This window comes from Zootoca vivipara, chromosome 13 (genome assembly GCF_965207765.1).
Source record: "Zootoca vivipara chromosome 13, rZooViv2.hap1.1, whole genome shotgun sequence".
In the NCBI taxonomy this organism is placed as follows: domain Eukaryota; kingdom Metazoa; phylum Chordata; class Lepidosauria; order Squamata; family Lacertidae; genus Zootoca; species Zootoca vivipara.
In genome coordinates, this window is record NC_142596.1 from 29,030,524 (window position 1) to 29,050,000 (window position 19,477).

Consider the following 19,477-nt stretch of genomic DNA (forward strand, 5'->3'; position numbering starts at 1 on the left):
GGCTCAGAATCCTATTCTCACAGTGGCCAAACAGATGCCCCAATGGGAAGCGAGCAAGCAGGACCAGAGTACAAGAATACTCCTGTGATTTCCAGCAACTGGTATTCAGTTGACTGTAGATTCAAAGCAATAGCCACCACGGCTAGTAGCCGTTGATAGCCCTCTCCACTAAATTGTCCAATTTTATTTTAAAGACATCCAAGTTGGTGGACATATTTCACTGCCTCCTGTAGGAGCAAGTTCCATAATTTTAACTGGGCACTGTGTGAAGGAGTACTTGGCATCCCTGTTGAGTGGATAAAAAGCTCTGTGTTGGGCACAAAGGTGGGAAGTTTAATATAACATCTTGGAGCTGCTGGACTGGTCTTGGACGGCTGTTCATGCAACTCAGGAGTGAAGGCCAAGGAGAGGAGTTCCTGGTTGGCCTCATACAGTCCTTCCAACGTGTTTCCTTCTCCGCCTGCACAGATTTTTGTCCAGCACTTCCTGCTAGTGAGATCTGCGGGCAGATTGTGGTTTCAATGGTGTATCTGAAAGGGTGTGTGAGAGCAGCACTGCCAGCCCATAACCTAGCTCTCCTTACTTTCACTGGGAGGGGGATCTGGAGTTCAAAATACTAGTTGAGGAGGGGGTCTGGACTTGGGAAAAGGGCTGTTCTTTCTTCCAAACTCAAAAAAGCAAGGGGTCTTTGCACAAGCTCACCCTGCACTTTGTATATAATGCTCCGTTGTTGCCTTTGCTTCCTTCTGCTCTCTTCATTAGTGCCAGCAGCCTTCCTTACCACCCTGCCCAGAATGTCCCACTTCCTGGTTTTAGCTGGGTCTGAACAATGGAGAGCCCTGACCCTTAGAAGTGGGAATCTAATCTCTCATACACACACGCACGTGTGTTTGCAAAAGCAGCCATCCTCATAAAGAATTGAAATCTGTGTGCCTCTGGGCCCGTGCAGAGTGCCTGTTCTACTGGTGGGGGGAGCAGTGCTTGGGAAGGGGGAATCGGGTCACTCGAGGGGCCAGTGGCTTGTCGAGCCCCGTCCTCCTGGCTGTTGGTCCCGGCAGGGTAGGGCAGGGACCCGGATCTGGGGCGGAGGCATGTGCCAGGTGGGGCAGCAGCGCCCGGGAAGGCGGTGGCGTGGCAGGTCCGGCTCCTCCCTGCGCGGAACCTGCCGGAATGGAGCCGGGGCGTCGGGCTTGCGGGGGTCTCGGCTGTGGTAGCGGCCCCTGGAACAGATGAGGAGGAGGATGCCCGGAAGCCGCGGCAAGAGCAGTCATGCGCCACTCTCCGGAGCAACAGCCCCGACGGGGCACCCGCGGACCGTGTCTGCTCCTCCTCCTCCTCGGCGCCCTGCTAGCCCAGGTAAGGCTGCGGGGGGCGGGGGGTGTCGCCTCCTAAGATGCGATGCCCACCAGCCCCAGCCGAGCCCAGCTGCGGCAGTGGAGCGGACGCTAAGCCCAGGGCTGGTGGAGATGCTGTCGGGATGCCCAAGGCTTCTCCCCTGTAGGGCGTTGGGACAGACCCCCCCTCTCCCCGCCGTGGGCTGACTCGGCCCACTGGGAAGTCCGCGGAGCAATCCACGCCCCCCCCCAAAAGCAACCTTTCAGCGCTTTCCTGCGTCCCGGAGCACTTGAAGACCAGAGGGGACGGCTTTCTTTCCTGCTCCCCTAAGTCTTTTTTTCCTGAAGCAGAGCACGATGTCGACCCGCCAAGGCGCTAGTCCATCGCGAGGTCTGAATCGATTGCACAAAAAGAAAACGGGGGCGTGGAAATGGGGCTCATTCAGACAGCGGGGTGGGGGGCTGAGGAGAAGGCTGGCTTTCTCCTCCTGGTCCGAGGAGGGGGAGGAGAAGGAAGACTCTCGCTCTCCCCTCCATCGCCGTGTTTGCTAAGCTGTTTGCCCAAAGGGTGCGCCCGGCTGGAGTTGGAGGGCGGGCGCAGCAGGTGAGCTGGCACAAGTCCGGCTTCTGCTGTTGCCGTCCAGGAATGTGCCCGGGTCCCCTCCTGCAGAGGTTTCTCTGGCAGACTCGGAAGCGGGGCGGGGTCGTGGGGTTGGACTAATGTCACATCCACACACAAAAACCACTTGGAGAGTTATTGTTCCTTCCCCCCAAGAAAGCGTGGGAACTCGTTTCTTCAGGTATCTTGGGAGTATGCCTTCTGGATCAGCCCATGGCGCATCTAGTCCAGCCTCTTGTTCTCGCAGGGGCCAACCAGATGCCCCAATGGGAAACCCATAAGCAGGAGCCCAGCACAAGGAGGCTGAGCATAGCCACTCTGGCTACTACCCTATTTCCCCTATTTTAAGAAGTACAGTAGTCATAAAATAAGCCATAGCAGGATTTTTAATCATTCAAGGAATATAAGCCATACCCCGAAAATAAGACATAGTGTTGTTTTTGAGGAAAAAATAAATATAAGACGGTGTCTTATTTTCGGAGAAACACGGTAACCATTGATAGTCCTCCCCACCATGGATTTCTCCAACCCTCTTTTAAAGCCGTCTAGGTTTGTGGCCATCTGCCTCCTGCAGGAGCAGGTTCCATGGCTTAACTGTGCTCCATGCCTCTCTGAGTGGCATAGGAGGGCTTCAGAAATATGGGGTGGATGAGATCTTTAGGGCACACCTCACTGGGTGCCATCCGATGCTCCCCACAGTGTCCCCTTTCCTCCCCACTCCCCATTTTGGCTGGCAAAACTAGGTCCTCTCTTTTACCTGCCGCCAGGGGTGGAGGCTGCAGGCAGGACCACCATGAGACTCAAATCAAGTTTTGAGAAAACCCTTAGTCCATCTAGTTCAGGACTGCCTACACTGACTGGCAGCAGCAGCAGCAGCAGCAGGTCTCCAGGAAAGACGTTTCCCCAGCCCTTCCTGCAGATGCCATGAGGGAACTGAACTTGGGAGATTCTGCATGCCAAGCACATGTTCTGCTCCTGAGCAGAGGCCCTTCACTTGAGCTGCCTTAGACTGAGTCGTAGAATCACAGAAGAGTTGGAAGAGACCCAAATGGTCATCTGGTCCAGCCTACTACCATGCACCGAGTCACCCCCCTAGTTGGCCCTACAGTGCTGTCTGGTGCCTGTTGAGATGGGGCTGCAGAGTTCTACTAGGGCAGGCATAGGGCAACCTTGGCTCTCCAGATGTTTTGGAACTACAACTCCCATGATCCCTAGCTAACAGGGCCAGTGGTCAGGGATCATGGGAGTTGTAGTTCCAAAACATCTGGAGAGCCAAGGTTGCCTATGCCTGTACAGTGGAACCTCGGTTTACGAAAACAATTGGTTCCAGAAGTCTGTTCATAAACCGAAGTGTTCATAAACCGAAGCGAACTTTCCCATTGAAAGTAATGGAAAGTTGATTAATCTGTTCTAGACGAGGAAAAACACCCCCTAAAGCAGCAGGGCCTTCGCTCCGATGCCTTCGTGCAGGCATCGGAGCGAAGGCCCTGCTGCTTTAGGGGGTGTTTTTCCTCGTCTAGAACGGATTAATCTGTTTTGCTCCGATGCCTTCGCAGAGGTCGGGGAGCGCTTCTGCGGCTGCAGCCCAGTCGCGGAAGCGCTCCCCGGCCTCTGGGAGGCATCGGAACGAAGTCCCGGCTCCGATGCCTTCCGGAAGCTGGGGCTTCGCTCCGATACCTTTGTGGAGGCCGGGAAGCACTTCTGCGGCTGCAGCCCAGTCACGGAAGTGCTCCCCAGCCTTTGGGAGGCATCGGAGTGAAGGCCCAGCTCCGATGCTTTCGCGGAGGCCGGGGAGCGCTTCCGCGGCTGCAGCCCAGTCGCGGAAGCGTTCCCCGGCCTCTGGGAAGCATCGGAGCGAAGGCCCGGCCTCCCCGAAGGCATCGGACGCTCAGTAGGCCTCGGGCACCTCGGTTTACTAACTTCCGGGTTAGCATAGTTCGTAAACCGAAAATTCGTAAACCGAGGTTCCACTGTACTAGGGTAACCCTGATAGTAAGGAAGAGGAGGAAGCTGGCAGCACAGGACCACCTTCTGGAGTGACTGTGCACAAGAAGGCAGGAAAAGGACCTTGCTGTGGCTCTGTGTTCCAAACTCACCCCGCTTCATCTCTTCCGGGCCTGCCCCCACCCCCAGTGTCTTGCTGGCAGCACATCCACTGTTGCGGAAACGCTGCTCTTTGTGTCAACCCTTGACGGGAACCTCCACGCAGTGAGCAGGAAGACAGGAGATGTCAAGTGGACCCTGAAGGATGGTGAGTAGCAGCAGAAACCCATGGATGCTGGGTTGGGGTTTGGCCCTGGCTAGGTGCCTTTCACCTTGCAGGGCTGGGCATAATAATAATAATAATAATAATAATAATAATAATAATAATAATGTAAGCACCCTCCACTTTCTCCTTCCAGATCCACCCCTGCAGGTGCCGGATTACGTGGCAGAGTGAGTGTGGCCTCCTGGGGGAAGAGGGGTGGGGTGCTTTCCCCTTGGAAGGAACAGCTGTCTTCCCCATCCACAGCCCGACTCCCAGGGGCTTCAGCCAGCCAGCCAGATGGGTTCCCCAGTTTTGTCTGGAGGTGACAGCCAAAAGCGTCCTCTTTCCATGCGCTAAGAGTAACCCGGATGTAGTTAGTTTGTACATCCCACCTGCTTGGCCCATTTCCAAGATGCAGTCCCAGATGTTGTAGGACAAGAATAAGGAACCCTTTTTAGCCCAAAAGCCATTTTCCCTTTGGGGCAACCCTCTGGCAGATGCTCTTCTGTGGTGGGCGGAGCCATAGGCAAGAGTGGGTGTGGCAAGAAATGCAGATTTCACCTCTGGGCACTAGGTTAGTTGCTACACACTCACACCATTCTGTCTTCCATCCAGGCAAGGGAAAGGCATTATCAGGGTAAGGAGGAAGAGTGGGAAGCAGGACTGGTGGGGTGTGTGGCCTTGGGATAGGAGGTGTGGCCTTGGGAGAGTGGGATGGAGAGGTTTGGGAGGCCACATTTGGCTCCTGGGCATGAGGTTCCCTACCCCTGGTGTCAGAGGCAGAAGAGAGAGGCAGAGAGGTGGGGTAAAAGGGTTGGAAATGGTACTTAAACCATCAGGGGAAATAAGGGGGCAGTTACAGCTCCAGGGGTCCAGACAATGGCTGTGAGAATCAGCTCTGTGAAATCTGCACAAATGCTGGGATTTTTAAAATGAATGAATGAATGGGAAAGCATGGATTCTGAGGTTTTCCCGATGCCAAATTCTGCTCTGGGTGCAAGGTTCAGACTGGGGTGCTGACAGAGGGCTCCGGGAGGCATTGCCTGCTGGCTGGTGGTGAATTGGTGGAGGGGTGTGTGTGGATCCCCTGACTTGTGATTCTGAGTATAGCAAAGTAGCCACTTGCCTGGAGGAGCAAGGAGCACTTTTGCCCAGAGGAAGAGGAGCAGCAGCAACAACAACTGAGCAGCTGTTTTCTTTGTCCTGTGTCCCTGGCTCAGGCCAGCATTTCTTCCAGACCCAAATGATGGCAGCTTGTATGTCCTGGGAGGCAAAAACAAGGAAGGCCTTATGGTGAGTGGCCTGGGAGCAGCTGAGGGAGGCTGGGTGGCTCTAGGGGAGGCAGGCCGGCTCTCTAGCACAGGAGGGGCCCCTCAAGCTAAGGGGAGGTGGCCCTGGGGCCCAGCTGTTGCATTTTTACTCTCAGCCCATCTGTCTCTGCTACAGAAGCTGCCATTCACCATCCCTGAGCTGGTCCAGTCTTCTCCTTGCCGAAGCTCTGATGGGATTCTCTACACAGGTATAAGCTGGTGGGATGTGTGGGGCAGCTGTGAGGCAGGGAATGATGATGATGATGATGATAACTACTAAAAATTCTGCACCATTTAATATATAAAATATATCTCTAAGTGGTGTACAGAGAACTAAAGCAACAACAGTCAACTTACACAACAATTAGGATCCTAGTTAGTTTCTGGATGGTCGAGCAAGTATGTGAAGCAGAGGGTATTGTGGAGCCTGTTTGCATTTTGAATAAGAGTGCCTCTGAGTACGTGCGTAGTTCCTTTCCCTCACCAATGAAGGACTGTAGGAACTCAGAAGAACAACCGTCCTAGAGGTTTTATTTACAATGAAGTGGTGTACACAGTTTTCTCAAATAAAATCCAGCGGGGGTGGGATTACCTGGGGGCTGGAGCCGAAAAGTGCCGTCCACCCATTTATGGGATGGCTGCAATGGGTACCAAGCAAAAATCCCTCTCCCCACTGCAATTTCCCCAGGGAAAAAAGAGGACACGTGGTTTGTCGTGGATCCAGCATCTGGGAAGAAACAGACCACACTGTCTACCGAGGCTTGGGATGGTCTGTGCCCCCAAACTCCATTGCTCTACATTGGACGCACCCGTAAGTCTGGGTTCCCTTTTTGGCTTGTAAACGTAATACAGTAGTTTATTGCAGGAGGGAGCAGGAACTCCCTTCTTGGCTCCTGAGCAGAATCCCACAGGAAGCAGATATCCACACCATTTGCCCAACACTGGTGCGATCAAGAACATGCGGGCCTTGAATGTCCCTTGCTCCTCCTGGAAGTGGGTGGTGGGTGGGATGTGACTGGCTCTGTGACCACACTACGTTTTTTCCCGCCTGCAGAGTACATCATCACCATGTATGACACCAAGTCCCGCCACTTGCGCTGGAACGCCACCTACCTCGAGTACTCTGTCCCGTTTCAGGACCAGAACAATGACTACGGTGGGTAACTGGGATGGCAAGAGGGAAGGGCCTTGGCTGGGCAGGTGATGTGGGTCCCCCCACCCCATGGGCGTAGCCAGGATTGTTAGGGGAGTAGCCAAAGTTGTTGAGCTTCTTTTAGAATATTGCCCCTCCCCCCCAAGTTTCTGAGCTTTTGGGGGGGAATCATGAGTAAATATACCCCCCAGAAGAGGACATTGCGGGTGGCAAGCTTTCATTGGAGGGAGGCTTCTGCAGGGGGAGGCAGAACCTCGGCTAATTGACTACTTTCTATGCTTTTTAAGAATTTTTGTGGATCTTCTAGGGGGAGCAACTTCCCCCCTCCGTGCTCCACCCCACCCTCAACTTCCTTTCACAGCTGCGTTTGCAAAGAGAAGAGTGGCATGGCTTCAAGCGCCATTTATCACTCCCCACAAGTGACCCTTCTCAACCCCCTATTTCTTTCCTGCACCCCCGAGCATTTCCAACACCACAGCACCAGCGGGACACAGCTCACACTCCCTCCACCATCCTAAGAAAACCCATTAATCCCTTTTTTATTTGATTTTATTGTTTGGTAGATTTACAAAAAGAGAAACAGACACAAATACATAAATTTAAAAGGGGGCGAGATTAGACACAGATGCACAAAGCATTTTTAAATAAAAAATAAAAAATGAAGATTCCTTGCACTCTGCTCCCCCTTTTTCCCCACCCAGGGTGGCCCTGCCCTCTGCCTGCCCCTCCTGAGCTGGGGCATCATGCTGAGCTGGGCCTCAGTGGCAGCAACCTCTCCTCCTTGCCTGATCTCCAGCTACAAGCTGCCCAAGGGAAGGGGCCGGCCCCAGCAGCCATGGAGAGGCAGTGGGATGCTCCATGCTCTGGCTCATTCTCTTCCCAGAGTTCAGGGGCAGTATTGCTGAGGGGGGTGGGGATAGGGACATTCTGGGATCAAAACAGAAACTGAGATTGCTTTCATAATTCCAGGACTGTCCCTGGAAAGTCAGGACACTTGGAAGGTATGCAGCATAGAGTCCTGGGGCACATTAAAAACAAACTTTTCTGTGCACGGACTGCAGACCATTTTACCAGATGCACCAGGAGCTATCCCTCTGGAAAGCGAGATAATATTGTTCAGGGAAGCCTCTTACTGGTTTTCCTTAACCTTCACCCTCTGCCCAGAAATGGCCCACTTTGCCTCTAGCGGAGACGGCCTGCTGGTGACGGTTGGCAAGGAGAGTGGGCAGGTGCTGTGGATGCAGGACTACGGCTCCCCTGTGGTTGGCGTGTACACCTGGCGCCAGGACAGCTTGCGGCGGATGCCCTACCTGAACGTTGCCGTGGAGAGTCTGCGCTACCTCGTCCTGCGCTCCCAGGACACTCATTTCTTCATCCACTGGAACTACCAGTCCACCGAGGACTTCACCGCCAAGACTCGGCTGCTGTGGGTATTGTGGGGAGGGTGTCCTGTGGCAGTGAGTTCCACAGGCTTAATCCACAGCAAGCGGTAGACTGCTCAGGTTGTGCTGGCAAGTTCTCTGCTTGAGTGTTGACCTTTGCCCTACGGTGTGACTGATGTGCACCCTCTCCACTCCACTCCCCAATTTTCTAGGCCAACGCTGTACGTGGGCAAATACGCTGCAGGTTTCTACGCCTTGACGTCCTTGGTGCACGAGGGCACAGCTCTTGTTGTGAGTGCTTTCTTCATCCCTTGTGTGGCCCTGGGCAGGTGAAGGGGGAGCAGGGGGCTCACAGAACTTTTTTTTGTGTCCCCGCCTGCTGCAGCCTCAGGGGCTGACACTGGCCCGCAGCAGTGGCCCCACCACGGAAGACGTGACGATCCAGAAGTCCGGCGAGTGTGAGATCACGCCCAGCACGAGCGTCAAGTACCCACAGGGCAGCATCACCATCCCCCACAGCCAGTGGCTGCTGATCGGTGGGTCCCCTTCCTCCCTAAGCAGGCAGGCAGGCAGGCACGCACACACGCACACACACACACACACACACACACACACACACACACACACACACACCTGCCGCTATGAAGCTTTGGCCCCCTTTGGCTCTGCATAGAAATGAAATGGGGAAGGGATGATACCGCCCACTTTGAGAACCATTGCTATGGCTCCAGGATGCCCCCTCAAGCAGCAGCAACGTGACTCCATCAGGCAAGCATTGCAGATTGGCTTGCCGATCAGAAGGTTGGCAGTTCGAATCTGCACAATGGGGTGAGCTCCCGTTGCTCTGTCCCAGCTTCTGCCAACCTAGCAGTTCAAAAGCACGCCAGTGCAAGTAGATAAATAGGTACCACTGTGACGGGAAGGTAAATGGTGTTTCTGTGCGCTCTGGTTTCTGTCACGGTGTCCCATTGCGCCAGAAGCGGTTTATTCATTCTGGCCACATGAACTGGAAAGCTGTCTGCGGACAAATGCTGGCTCCCTCGGCCTGAAAGTGAGATGAGCGCATAACCCCATAGTTGCCTTTGACTGGACTTAACCGTCCAGGGGTCCCTGGAGCGTCTCCACCCCCATCATTCTGCCCAGACACTGAGGTCCAGTGCCAAGGGCCTTCTGGCGGTTCCCTCGCTGCGAGAAGCCAAGTTAAAGGGAACCAGGCAGAGGGCCTTTTCGGTAGTGGCACCCGCCCTGTGGAGCGCCCTCCCACCAGATGTCAAAGAGAAAAACAACTACCAGACTTTTAGAAGACATTTGAAGGCAGCCCTGTTTAGGGAAGCTTTTCATGTTTAACAGACCATTGTATTTTAATTTTCTGTTGGAAGCTGCCCAGAGTGGCTGGAGAAACACAATCCAGATGGGCGGGGTATAAATAATAAATTATCATTATTATTACATTTTTACCTTTACCTGCAGAACCACAAATAAAGCAGAATGTTTTATTTCCCTGCAGGGCACCACGAGTTGCCACCCGTGGTCCACACCACCATGCTGAGGGCTTTCCCCCAGACTCTGCGGAGGAGCCCAGAGGTTATCCTGTCCCACAGTTCCTCTCCCAGGACCCTCTTTGACGATGTGAGTGGAGCAAGGGTGCAAAAGCTGCTTCTGTGATAGAGAATGGGGTGTGTGTGCTTGGACAGGGTGGGGGTCTTGATGGCGAGAGGGGACGTACCAGAAGGTAGAATTGCCAAGGGTGTCTATGTGCCCTAATGCGTAGGTACAGAGGTATGTTTTGTTTATTATTATTTATGGCATTTGCCTGTTTCAGTTCCTGGCCTCACATAGCCAGAGGGCACATGTTGAGGATGGCTGGCACAGTGCAGACCCCCGCTTGGAGATGGAGGAGATGGAGATTTACCTTGGGTTCAGCCGCTTGGAGCTGGCGACGGCTGGCGTGGCTGCTGTGTTCGTGGGCGGGGGGCTCTTCTTCCTCCTTCTCTTGGTGAGTGGGCTTTGGTCTTTTTCCCCTTTGGGGGCTGCTTTGGGAAGCACTGTTCACATACACACCCCCAATACACAGCAGTGAGTCCTGCCTAGGCCACCCACTTCTCTGCCCTGAGATCAGCCCTCGACTTCAAAGAAGAACGTGCTTCTTTGTTAAACTATGGAACTCAGTCCCGCAGGAAGTGGCGATGGCCACTGACTTGGGTGGCTTTAAAGGAGGATGAGACAAATTCATAGCCCTGAGGGCTATCACTCCGTGGCTACTAGGCATGAGGGCTATGCTGTATCTCCACGGTCAGAGGCAGTAATGGCTCTGAATACCAGTTGCAGTAGTGGGGGGAGAGTGCTCTTGTGCTTGAATCCTGTTTGTGGGTTTCCCGTAGGCATCTTGGTGGCCCCTGTGAGAACAGGATACTGGTCTAGATGGGCCATTGGCCTGATCCAGCAGAGCTCTTATTATGTTCTTATATTAACCTGCCACCTGCGCCATGATGGGAAGAGAACCCGCTGTCTGCACAGCAATGAGGACTAGAAACTTAGGAATGCTAAATCCTGCCTCGGAGGTCAAATCCCATACCTGTGTAGTCTGTGGCAGGATCCAGGCAGCCCTCCCACTCCCATTCTGGGGAAAGGGGAGGGGCTAAAGACATAGGTGGTGTGCGTCATTCTTACCTCTCACCCAGCAAATGCAACAGCAACAGAACCGAGAGCAGCAGCGGCAGCAGCTGGAGGAGAAGTTGCAGCTCCTGCAGCAGGAGCAAGGGACGGGACAGCCCCCTGCCAGTCACAGTTCTGGGGAACATCCTCCCACAGCCTCCAGGGATTCACCAGGAATAACTCCAGACCAGAGTTTGGGCCCTTCTTCTTCTGAATGGACAGATGGAGAGATGAGCCAGAGTCTCCTTGTCAGAAGCAGCAGCCCAGGTTGGTGCAGACAAAGTCCTGGTTTTCATTTTGCTTTGTGGGGGGTGGAGGGAGGAATACTGAGCTCCCTCAGCCAGGTGGGATTCAGGCAACACCTGGCATTCTGAGCCTGGAGTGGCCTCCGCCTGCCCCTCTGAGCATCAGCCGCTCTCCCTCTCTCCTCGCAGCGGGTGCTGACCTAGAAACCATCCAGGTGGGGAAGATCTCCTTCAATCCCAAAGATGTCCTGGGCCGTGGGGCAGGGGGCACCTTTGTCTTCAGGTAAGAGGTGCCTGGGTGAACCCGGAACAGAAGGATCTGCCTTCTCCTGGAAGGTCCGCAGCTCGGTGGCAGAGCAGACATGCAGAAGGATCTTGGTTTAGTCCCCAACAGCTCCAGGTAGGCCTGGGAGAGACTCCTGTCTTGAAACCCTAGAGAGCTGCTGCCAGTCAGTGTTAACAATACTGTTAACAATGGTCTGACTCTTTATAAGCTTCCTATGTCCTGAGCCAGTGTTGGTCCATCTAGGTCAGCATTGTCTACACGGACTGGCAGCAGCTCTCCAGGATTTCAGACAGGATTGTCTCCCAGCCCTACCTGGGGATTGAACCCGTGGACTTTCTGCATGCAGTGCAGGTGCTGACCATTTCCCTACCATTTCCTTTTGCTCTGTGACTTATCTGCAAGCAGAGAGGGAGCAAGAGCTCAGCAGTGCATCTCCGAAGGTGTTGCCTTCTGGGAGATTTATTGAGAGAGAGCTTTGGCAGGAGAGGAGAGGGGTGGTTCAACCTGCAAACGCAGACCAATGCCCCATAAGGCTTCCTCCTAAGACACCTGGAGCCCAGGGAGGTATCCAGAGAGGGAGCTGTCCTTGCACCTGGGAGTTTCCAGCCCTGGGGTCCAGGTGCATCTAACTGGGCGCAGCTGAGCCAACCTGGCTGGCCGAGCCATGGACCGCTTCTTTCCTCTCCCTCGCCAGGGGTCACTTTGATGGGCGCCAAGTGGCAGTGAAGCGCCTGCTTCCCGAGTGCATCCACCTGGCGGACCGGGAGGTGCAGCTGCTGCGCGAGTCGGACGAACACCCCAACGTGGTGCGCTACTTCTGCACAGAGATGGACAGGCAGTTCCACTACATCGCCATCGAGCTGTGTTCTGCCACGCTGCAGGAGGTGAGCTGCAGGGAAGAAGAGGGGTGTGGGGAGGAGAGGGCTGTCGATGACTCCTAGCCAGGATGTCTATGCTCTGCCTCCAACTGTGCTTCTCAATACCAGTTGCTGGGCACATGCAGGGGGTCTCTGGCTGCCTTTGGATCTGGGCATCTTTGCCACACCTGGACTGGATGATGATGACGACAATAATATTAATAATAATTTATTACTTATACTCCGCCCATCTGGCCGGGCCTCCCCAGCCACTCTGGGCGGCTCCCAACAGAGTATTAAAAACAAAAAAAATTAAAAATTAAAGTAAATAACATATTCATTAATGTGCGATAATTCAAGAATAACATAAATTACATTCGGAATAATTGGAAGACGTCTTTTTAATGTCTTTTGTTTGTTTGTTTGTTTGTTTTTGTTTTTTATGCTATATCCATCTAGAGATGTTTGATTTTTGCGTCATTTTGTTTTTGTATTCTTGCCTTTTATTCTTCTTTCTTTTCTTTGTATATTGAAGTTGTTGATATGTACTGCTTGATTTTAAAATTTTCAAAACAATAAAGATTTATTTTTTAAAAAAAGAGTATTAAAAACACAATAAAACATCAAACATTAAAAACTTCCCTAAACAGGGCTGCCTTCAGATGTCTTCCAAAAGTCAGGTAGTTGTTTATTTCCTTGACATCTGATGGGAGGGCGTTCCACAAGGCGGGCACCACTACCAAGAAGGCCCTGTGCCTGGTTCCCTATAGCCTTACTTCTCATAGTGAGGGAACCGCCAGAAGGCCCTTGGCGCTGGACCTCAGTGTCTGGGCTGAATGATGGGGGTGGAAACGCTCCTTCAGGTATACTGGGCTCAGACCGTTTAGGGCTTTAACGGTCAGCTCGGAAACGTACTGCGAACCAATGTATGTCTTTCAGGACTGGTGTTATATGGTCTCGGTGGCCACTCCCAGTCACCAGTCCAACTGCCGCATTCTGGATTACAGTAGTTGTAGTTTCTGGGTCACCTTCAAAGGTAGCCCCACTACAGACACAGCAGGATGATGGGAACTTCATCTCCATTCATCCTCTGGAGTAATGAATGAGAACTGAGGTGCTGCCACTGCCAGAGGCCAATTGGATGGGCTCCTTCTGTTCTCGTTTTGTGATGGCTGGGGGACTTACCACACACACACACACACACAGGTGTCATCTTGCACTGGTTGGATAGCTCAGTTGGTAAAGCATGAGATTCTTTATCTCAGGGCTGTGGGTTCAAGCTCCACGTTGGGCAGAAAGATTCATTTTTTTTGCTAACATTACAAAGGAAAAACCTGCTTTCTGGCCATATTAGAAACAGTATACTTTTTGACTTGTATCCCTACCAACAAAAATATTTGGGATGGGGCAGGGGAGCAGAGGTTAAAAGTGGTGTCCCTTTTAAAAGCCCAAGTCTGTATACTGATAAGTGAACTTCGATGAAACTGTGAGTACATGGCTTGCTTTGCTTTTTCAAGTTCTCTGGTTGCAATTTGAGTTCCTCCAAAATGTTGTTTGTTTGGTTTGTAAGGAGTGTGTTTGTCTCTGTGCTCTGAGGCAGTGCCTTTAAAGATTATCTTTCTGAGATTAATCACATATTTATTAATCACATATTTATGATTCACACAGGGCCCACTGGGCAGGTGGTGGCAGAACCTCCCTCCTTTTCTCCCCAGTGAAGTCATTCTGTCCTGTCTTTCTGTCCCCCTTTTAGTATGTGGAGAGCCCCACTTTCAACCAGCAAAGTCTGGATCCAATCTCGCTGCTGCATCAAACTATGTCTGGGCTGGCTCATTTGCACTCCCTCAGCATAGGTAAGGGCAAGCCACCTACTCGCACACCTGAAGATAGGTTGTGGTGTCCCTAGGTGACCCATCAAAGGGCACAGGAACCTAGAAAGTTGCCTGGTCAACCTAACTCAGTATTGTCTACACTGACTGGCAGCAGCAGTAGCTCTCCAGGATTTCCGGCAGGAGTCTCTCCCAAACCTACTTGGAGATGCTGTTGGGGATTGAACCTGGGGCTGTCCCAGAGGGCTAGCTGCCTCCCCCTCCATTCGATGGACGCTTTGTGTGTCTTCTCAGTCCACCGCGACCTGAAGCCCTGCAACATCCTGATCTCGGCCCCAAACAGCCACGGGAAGATCCGCGCCATCATCTCCGACTTCGGCCTGTGCAAGAAGCTGCAGAGGGGGCGGCGCAGTTTCAGCCTCCGCTCCGGCATTCCAGGGACCGAGGGGTGGATTGCGCCTGAGGTGCTGAGGGAGGACCCAAAGGAGAACCCCGTGAGTAGCCTCCTCCTTGGGCCCTCCTGCCCAGGCTCCTATGTTTACAGTGCAGGCAGGGCGAAGCGGCTCGTGCGGGTCACGAGGGTCTCTGCTGCTGAGGTTGGGGGTGCCACAGGCCTGCTGGAGACCTGACCTGGCCTGGGATGGGGGTGGGGGGATGGGAAGCAAAGGGTCTAGTTTTGGGAGCAAAGAAAGAGGCAGTTTCCCCCAGGACTCCTTTTGTCTATGGCAGACGAGTGCAGTGGACATCTTCTCGGCCGGATGCATATTTTACTATGTCGTGTCCAACGGGCAGCATCCCTTTGGAGATGGCTTTCACCGCCAGGCGAACATCCTCACCGGGGCCTACCAGCTGGCGCATCTCCAACAGGAGACACATGGTGAGGAGCCTCACCCACTATCATTTTGGGGGGGCGGACGGGCAGGGGGGCACTTCTGCTAACAGAGAGAAGCATCCCTGACTCCTTCTTCTTTGTGCTCTGGTGCATGCGAAGAGAGTTTGACCTACCCTCTGCCCTGCAGGCTTCATTTGCCACCAAGCTCACCTGGAGGACAGGTGAGAATGGATCTAGCTACAGACCGTGATGTCCCTGATCCAAACCTTGCCTCTGCTCTGCAGACTCAGCAGCCGGCTTTAAGCAAGCCACTCTCAATCTCAGCCCCCCCCCCCATCTGCAAAGCATTGATAACTTCGGGATACCTTGCAGGGGTATTGTAAACTTGACCAGGAATGTATGGGAAGGGCCCCGCTCACTTTCTGCCTGCCCACTTCCACCACAGATAACGTCATCGGCCGGGAATTAATAGAAGCCATGATCAGCGGCGACCCCCGTTTGCGTCCGTCGGCCACGCAGGTCCTCCTGCACCCCTTCTTCTGGAGCCACGAGAAGCAGCTGCAGTTCTTCCTGGTGAGCATCCTAGAAGGAGGGGCTGGGGGTGTGCAAGCCAGGCAGAAATCCAACAGGTGCAGCGCTCTCCCAGTGCAGGCCTCACCGTGCTTGCAAATTTCGGGGGGCTTTTAGCAAACTCCTCTGTATCTAGGATGTCAGCGACCGCATTGAAAAGGAGCCGGCGGATGGGCCCGTTGTCCGTGCCCTAGAGGCCAGAGGGCAAGTGGTGGTGAGAGACAACTGGCGGACGCGTATCTCCATCCCCCTGCAGACAGGTACAGGCTCTGCTTCTAGGGTTCCTCCTTCTAGGGTTCCACCCCGCCCTCCCCTGCCGGTTCTGACCCAGAGGGGGCAGGAGAGAGTCTCCACCTGCCGTGCAGAACGTCAAATTCTCCTGGGAAAGCAGCTGCAACGGTGCTCACCTGTGCCATTTCCCTCCTGCAGACCTCAGGAAGTTCCGTACGTACAAAGGCAACTCGGTGCGTGATCTCTTGAGGGCCATGAGGAATAAGGTACCTTTGTGTTTCCCCCCATTACCCGGATGTTTCCATGCTCTAGAGCGGTAGTTGCTGGTGGGGCAGAAAGCAAGGAGGCCAACAGGAGGTGGAACCAGAAGCTGTGCCAAGTATATGCCTGCGCAAACATGCAGCCAGCGTACGGCCTCCTTTCCACGGTGGTTCTGTGCGATGTGCCATGGGAGACACTTGACTTCCTTTCTCCCTACAGAAACACCATTACCACGAACTGCCCAGCAGTGTCCAGGAAACCCTGGGGGCCATCCCGCGTGGGTTTGTCCAGTACTTCACGTCCCGCTTCCCCTGCCTCTTGCTGCACACATACCAGGCCATGCGCCTTTGTGCCACGGAGAGGCCGTTGCAAGCGTATTACCCCCCTCCGTCATGATGGGACCACGCAGGGACATGCAGGTGGCAAATGGCAGGAAACCAATCTCCTTGGAGGATGGAAGAACCGGCTGTGGGGCCCAGGCTGCCCTGTTACGGAGGGGTGATTTCCTCCATTGGTGAGCGGCGACATCAGCGTACACCAGCATGCTCTCTGGACCATTTGCAGGAGGACCCAGTTCAGCAAAGCCACTCCAGGATTCCGCCATTGTTGTGTTTTCGGCAAAGCAAATTTCCTGTAGAGCAGAAGGCCCCTTTCGGTAGAAGAACGGTATACAGAAGTGTTCCTTCTCAATCAGACCACTGGGCCGTTTAGCTCATTATCATCTAGTGACAGGCAGTCGCTCTTTGGGGTTTCAGGCAAGTGTCCTTCTTAGTCCTGCCTGGAGATGCCACTGATAGAGCATTTTGCAGGGCTTCATGCTTTATCTTTAAGCAGAGACAGTATAGGTATCAAGGGGAAGTCCCTGTCTCTGAAGTCTGAAGCTCCGTCTAAGCTGCCAAGGGAGCTTTCTGGAGCAGGTGTCATGCCAGGTTTGTTGGGATGGGTTGCCCACCCTCTCCTACAAAGGCCCATTGGTAGGAGAGGGTGGGCATCTACCCATCTGTCATGGATGCTTTTGCTGAGATTGCTGCATTGCAGGGGGTTGGACTAGATGACCCTTGGGACCCTTTCCAACTCTGAAAGTCTATGATTTCTCCCGGGTAAAATGCAAAAGGGCATTGTTGGCAGATAGGGTCATGTCTCACCCTGGAAAACCAGGGTAAATGAACCTGAGAGGTAACTGCTGAGATTAAGCCCTGCAACATTATTTCGTGGGTAGAGGTGAGAAAAAAGTTGCTCCTGGTAGCTGTATTTCAATTGGGGTGGGCCTGGGGGGCTGGATCTTGGAACAGGTTCTATGTGGTCTCCAGTTCTCCCTGTAGATCCTTCAGCTCATGGGGGTCTATTACCTGACAAAGGCTGGTGGTGTCAACATGGCTGTCAATCTGGGTACAGTACTTCCCTCTGACCTCAATCACTTGTTAAATTGCTGAGCATATCTGTTCCCTTTTATCCTAGCAAGTGACAATTGCTGCAATTTGTAGGTATGTAGGTCTTGCTGGCTCATAATTTGCCTCTGAGTGATTTTGTAACACAATGTTGTAAATAAAAGTTTTTGTTTTTAAAAAAGAAACAACAGTATATATTTAAATGTAAAAGCAAAGGAGGCTAGAGTGTTGTGTGTCCCTACCCCCACCCCCAAGACAGGGGCTTTCTCAGACATTTTGCTTACAGAACCACCTCAATGGCTTGATGTCCAGCGTTTTGGGGGGCTGCTATTAATTGGATTTCTTACCAACCCTTCGCCATAAGATCCCAGGGTGGCTTAGAGCAAAATAAACAACCAGTGCTAACATCATTTTTAAAATTTGCAATGGAAAGAATAGGGCGGGTCCTATAAACACACATCTCTGTCAATCTGGTGCTTTTGGACTCCAATCCCAATTATCCCTGACCTTTGGATGAATCATGACAGATAAAGTACTTCTTCATGCAGTAGCTACCGTAGTTAAACTAGAGGCTTTCAACCTTTTGGGTTCACAGCTCCCTTGACCAACTACATTCTTTGTTGCACCCCTGTGGGGCTCAGGAGCCCAGTGACGTCACCCCTTGCCTGCAGAATCGGCAGCCTCTCACCCTTTTACAAACGCCCTCCCTTGTGGAGTGTTCCCTCAGCCTCCTCTCTTCTCCTTGGGAGTCCTCTGGGCAGTCACAGCTTCTGCCCCTGGTCTATGAGGTGCCTCTTCACACGGCGCCACAGGAGCCTGGGAAGCAACCCCTGGCCAGCCCCAGCGGCATCATTCGCCTGGGGAGCTTGTAGCCATGCAGAGACCTGTAAACCACTGTTACCTTCTTAAGTGGGTTTGCTCCAAGAAAGATCACATTTATTTATTTAAAAATAGCTACTACACCTTAGATTTTGCTTAAACTTTCTGTACAGTACTGGAAAGTCACTGGCGTGAATGAACATTTCCAATGCCCTATAGTTTTTGAGTTATAGCTTGGTTGGTAGCGCAAGAGACTCTTAATCTCAGGGTCATGGGTTCAAGTCCCATGTGGGGTGAAATATTTGATTATCCTTGTGGTCCCTTCAGACTATTCTGTGATGAAAATTAGAGAAATGTCATATACATGCATAATCCACTTTTTAAAGCAATTTTTTTAAAAAAGCAATGTGGGATAAAGTTGCTTGTGACTGGGCCCCTTCTGGGGTTAGGGGCCCTGAAACTTCAACTTCATTAGTTTCATAGCAGATCCGTCCTGATCAACCCCCATGATTGACTGCCTTTTTGTCTGCACAATGGAATTTAATTCCATTAGCTAACTTGATGAAGTGGCTCAGCTTCTTTACAGCATGATCATTAAGCAAACGGTCTGTGAGCACCTAGAAAGGAACGCTGTGATCACTAAAAGTCAGCATGGGTTTCTGAAAAATAAGTCATGTCAGACTAATCTGATCTAATTTTTTGACAGAATTACAAGCCTGGTAGATGAAGGGAATGCTGTAGATATAGCCCATCTTGATTTCAGCAAGGCCTTTGACAAGGTGCCGCATGATATTCTTGTAAAGAAGCTGGTAAAATGCGGGCTAGACAATGCTACCATTCAGTGGATTTGTAACTGGCTGACTGACCGAACCCAAAGGGTGCTCATCAATGGCTCCTCCTCATCCTGGAGAGTAGTGACTAGTGGGGTGCCACAGGGTTCTGTCTTGGGCCCAGTCTTATTCAACATCTTTATCAATGACTTGGATGATGGGCTTGAGGGCATCCTGAGCAAGTTTGTTAATGACACCAAATTGGGAGGGGTGGCTAATACCCCAGAGGACAGGATCACACTTCAAAATGACCTTAACAGATTAGACAACTGGGCCAAAGCAAACAAGATGAATTTTAACAAGGAGAAATGTAAAGTACTACACTTGGGCAAAAAAAATCGAAAGGCACAAATACAGGATGGGTGACACCTGGCTTGAGAGCAGTACATGTGAAAAGGATCTAGGAGTCCTGGTAGACCACAAACTTGACATGAGTCAACAGTGTGATGCAGCAGCTAAAAAAGCCAATGCAATTCTGGGCTGCATCAATAGGAGTATAGCGTCTAGATCAAGGGAAGTAATAGTACCACAGTTCTGGGCACCACAGTTCAAGAAGGGGTGATGCAGGAAGTCTTTTAGTTTGCATAATGACATATGTTTCTATCCTATCTGTTGGTCTCCCAGTGCA

General features: G+C 52.4%; 1 protein-coding gene across 3 annotated transcripts; it reads left to right on the top strand.

The window, feature by feature from the left end:
* Nucleotides 1-1,080: 1,080 nt before the first annotated feature.
* On the top strand, nucleotides 1,081-17,385 carry ERN2 (endoplasmic reticulum to nucleus signaling 2). Of its 3 annotated transcripts, none has more exons than XM_035132172.3 (22): nucleotides 1,081-1,356; nucleotides 4,087-4,204; nucleotides 4,356-4,389; nucleotides 5,422-5,494; nucleotides 5,648-5,720; nucleotides 6,200-6,322; nucleotides 6,566-6,667; nucleotides 7,829-8,090; nucleotides 8,259-8,337; nucleotides 8,432-8,582; nucleotides 9,554-9,675; nucleotides 9,869-10,042; nucleotides 10,728-10,968; nucleotides 11,136-11,229; nucleotides 11,927-12,116; nucleotides 13,843-13,942; nucleotides 14,213-14,412; nucleotides 14,648-14,795; nucleotides 15,196-15,323; nucleotides 15,457-15,580; nucleotides 15,750-15,817; nucleotides 16,032-17,385. In XM_035132172.3, exons 1-22 carry the CDS (start codon nucleotides 1,270-1,272, stop codon nucleotides 16,206-16,208), a joined length of 2,868 nt encoding a protein of 955 aa, XP_034988063.1. In that variant the 5' UTR covers nucleotides 1,081-1,269; the 3' UTR covers nucleotides 16,209-17,385. The 3 variants fall into 3 exon arrangements, with proteins under 3 accessions (XP_034988063.1, XP_088512756.1, XP_060138877.1); XM_088656630.1 differs by having other exon boundaries at nucleotides 1,120-1,356; nucleotides 10,740-10,968; XM_060282894.2 differs by having other exon boundaries at nucleotides 1,176-1,356; nucleotides 5,391-5,494.
* Nucleotides 17,386-19,477: the final 2,092 nt, after the last annotated feature.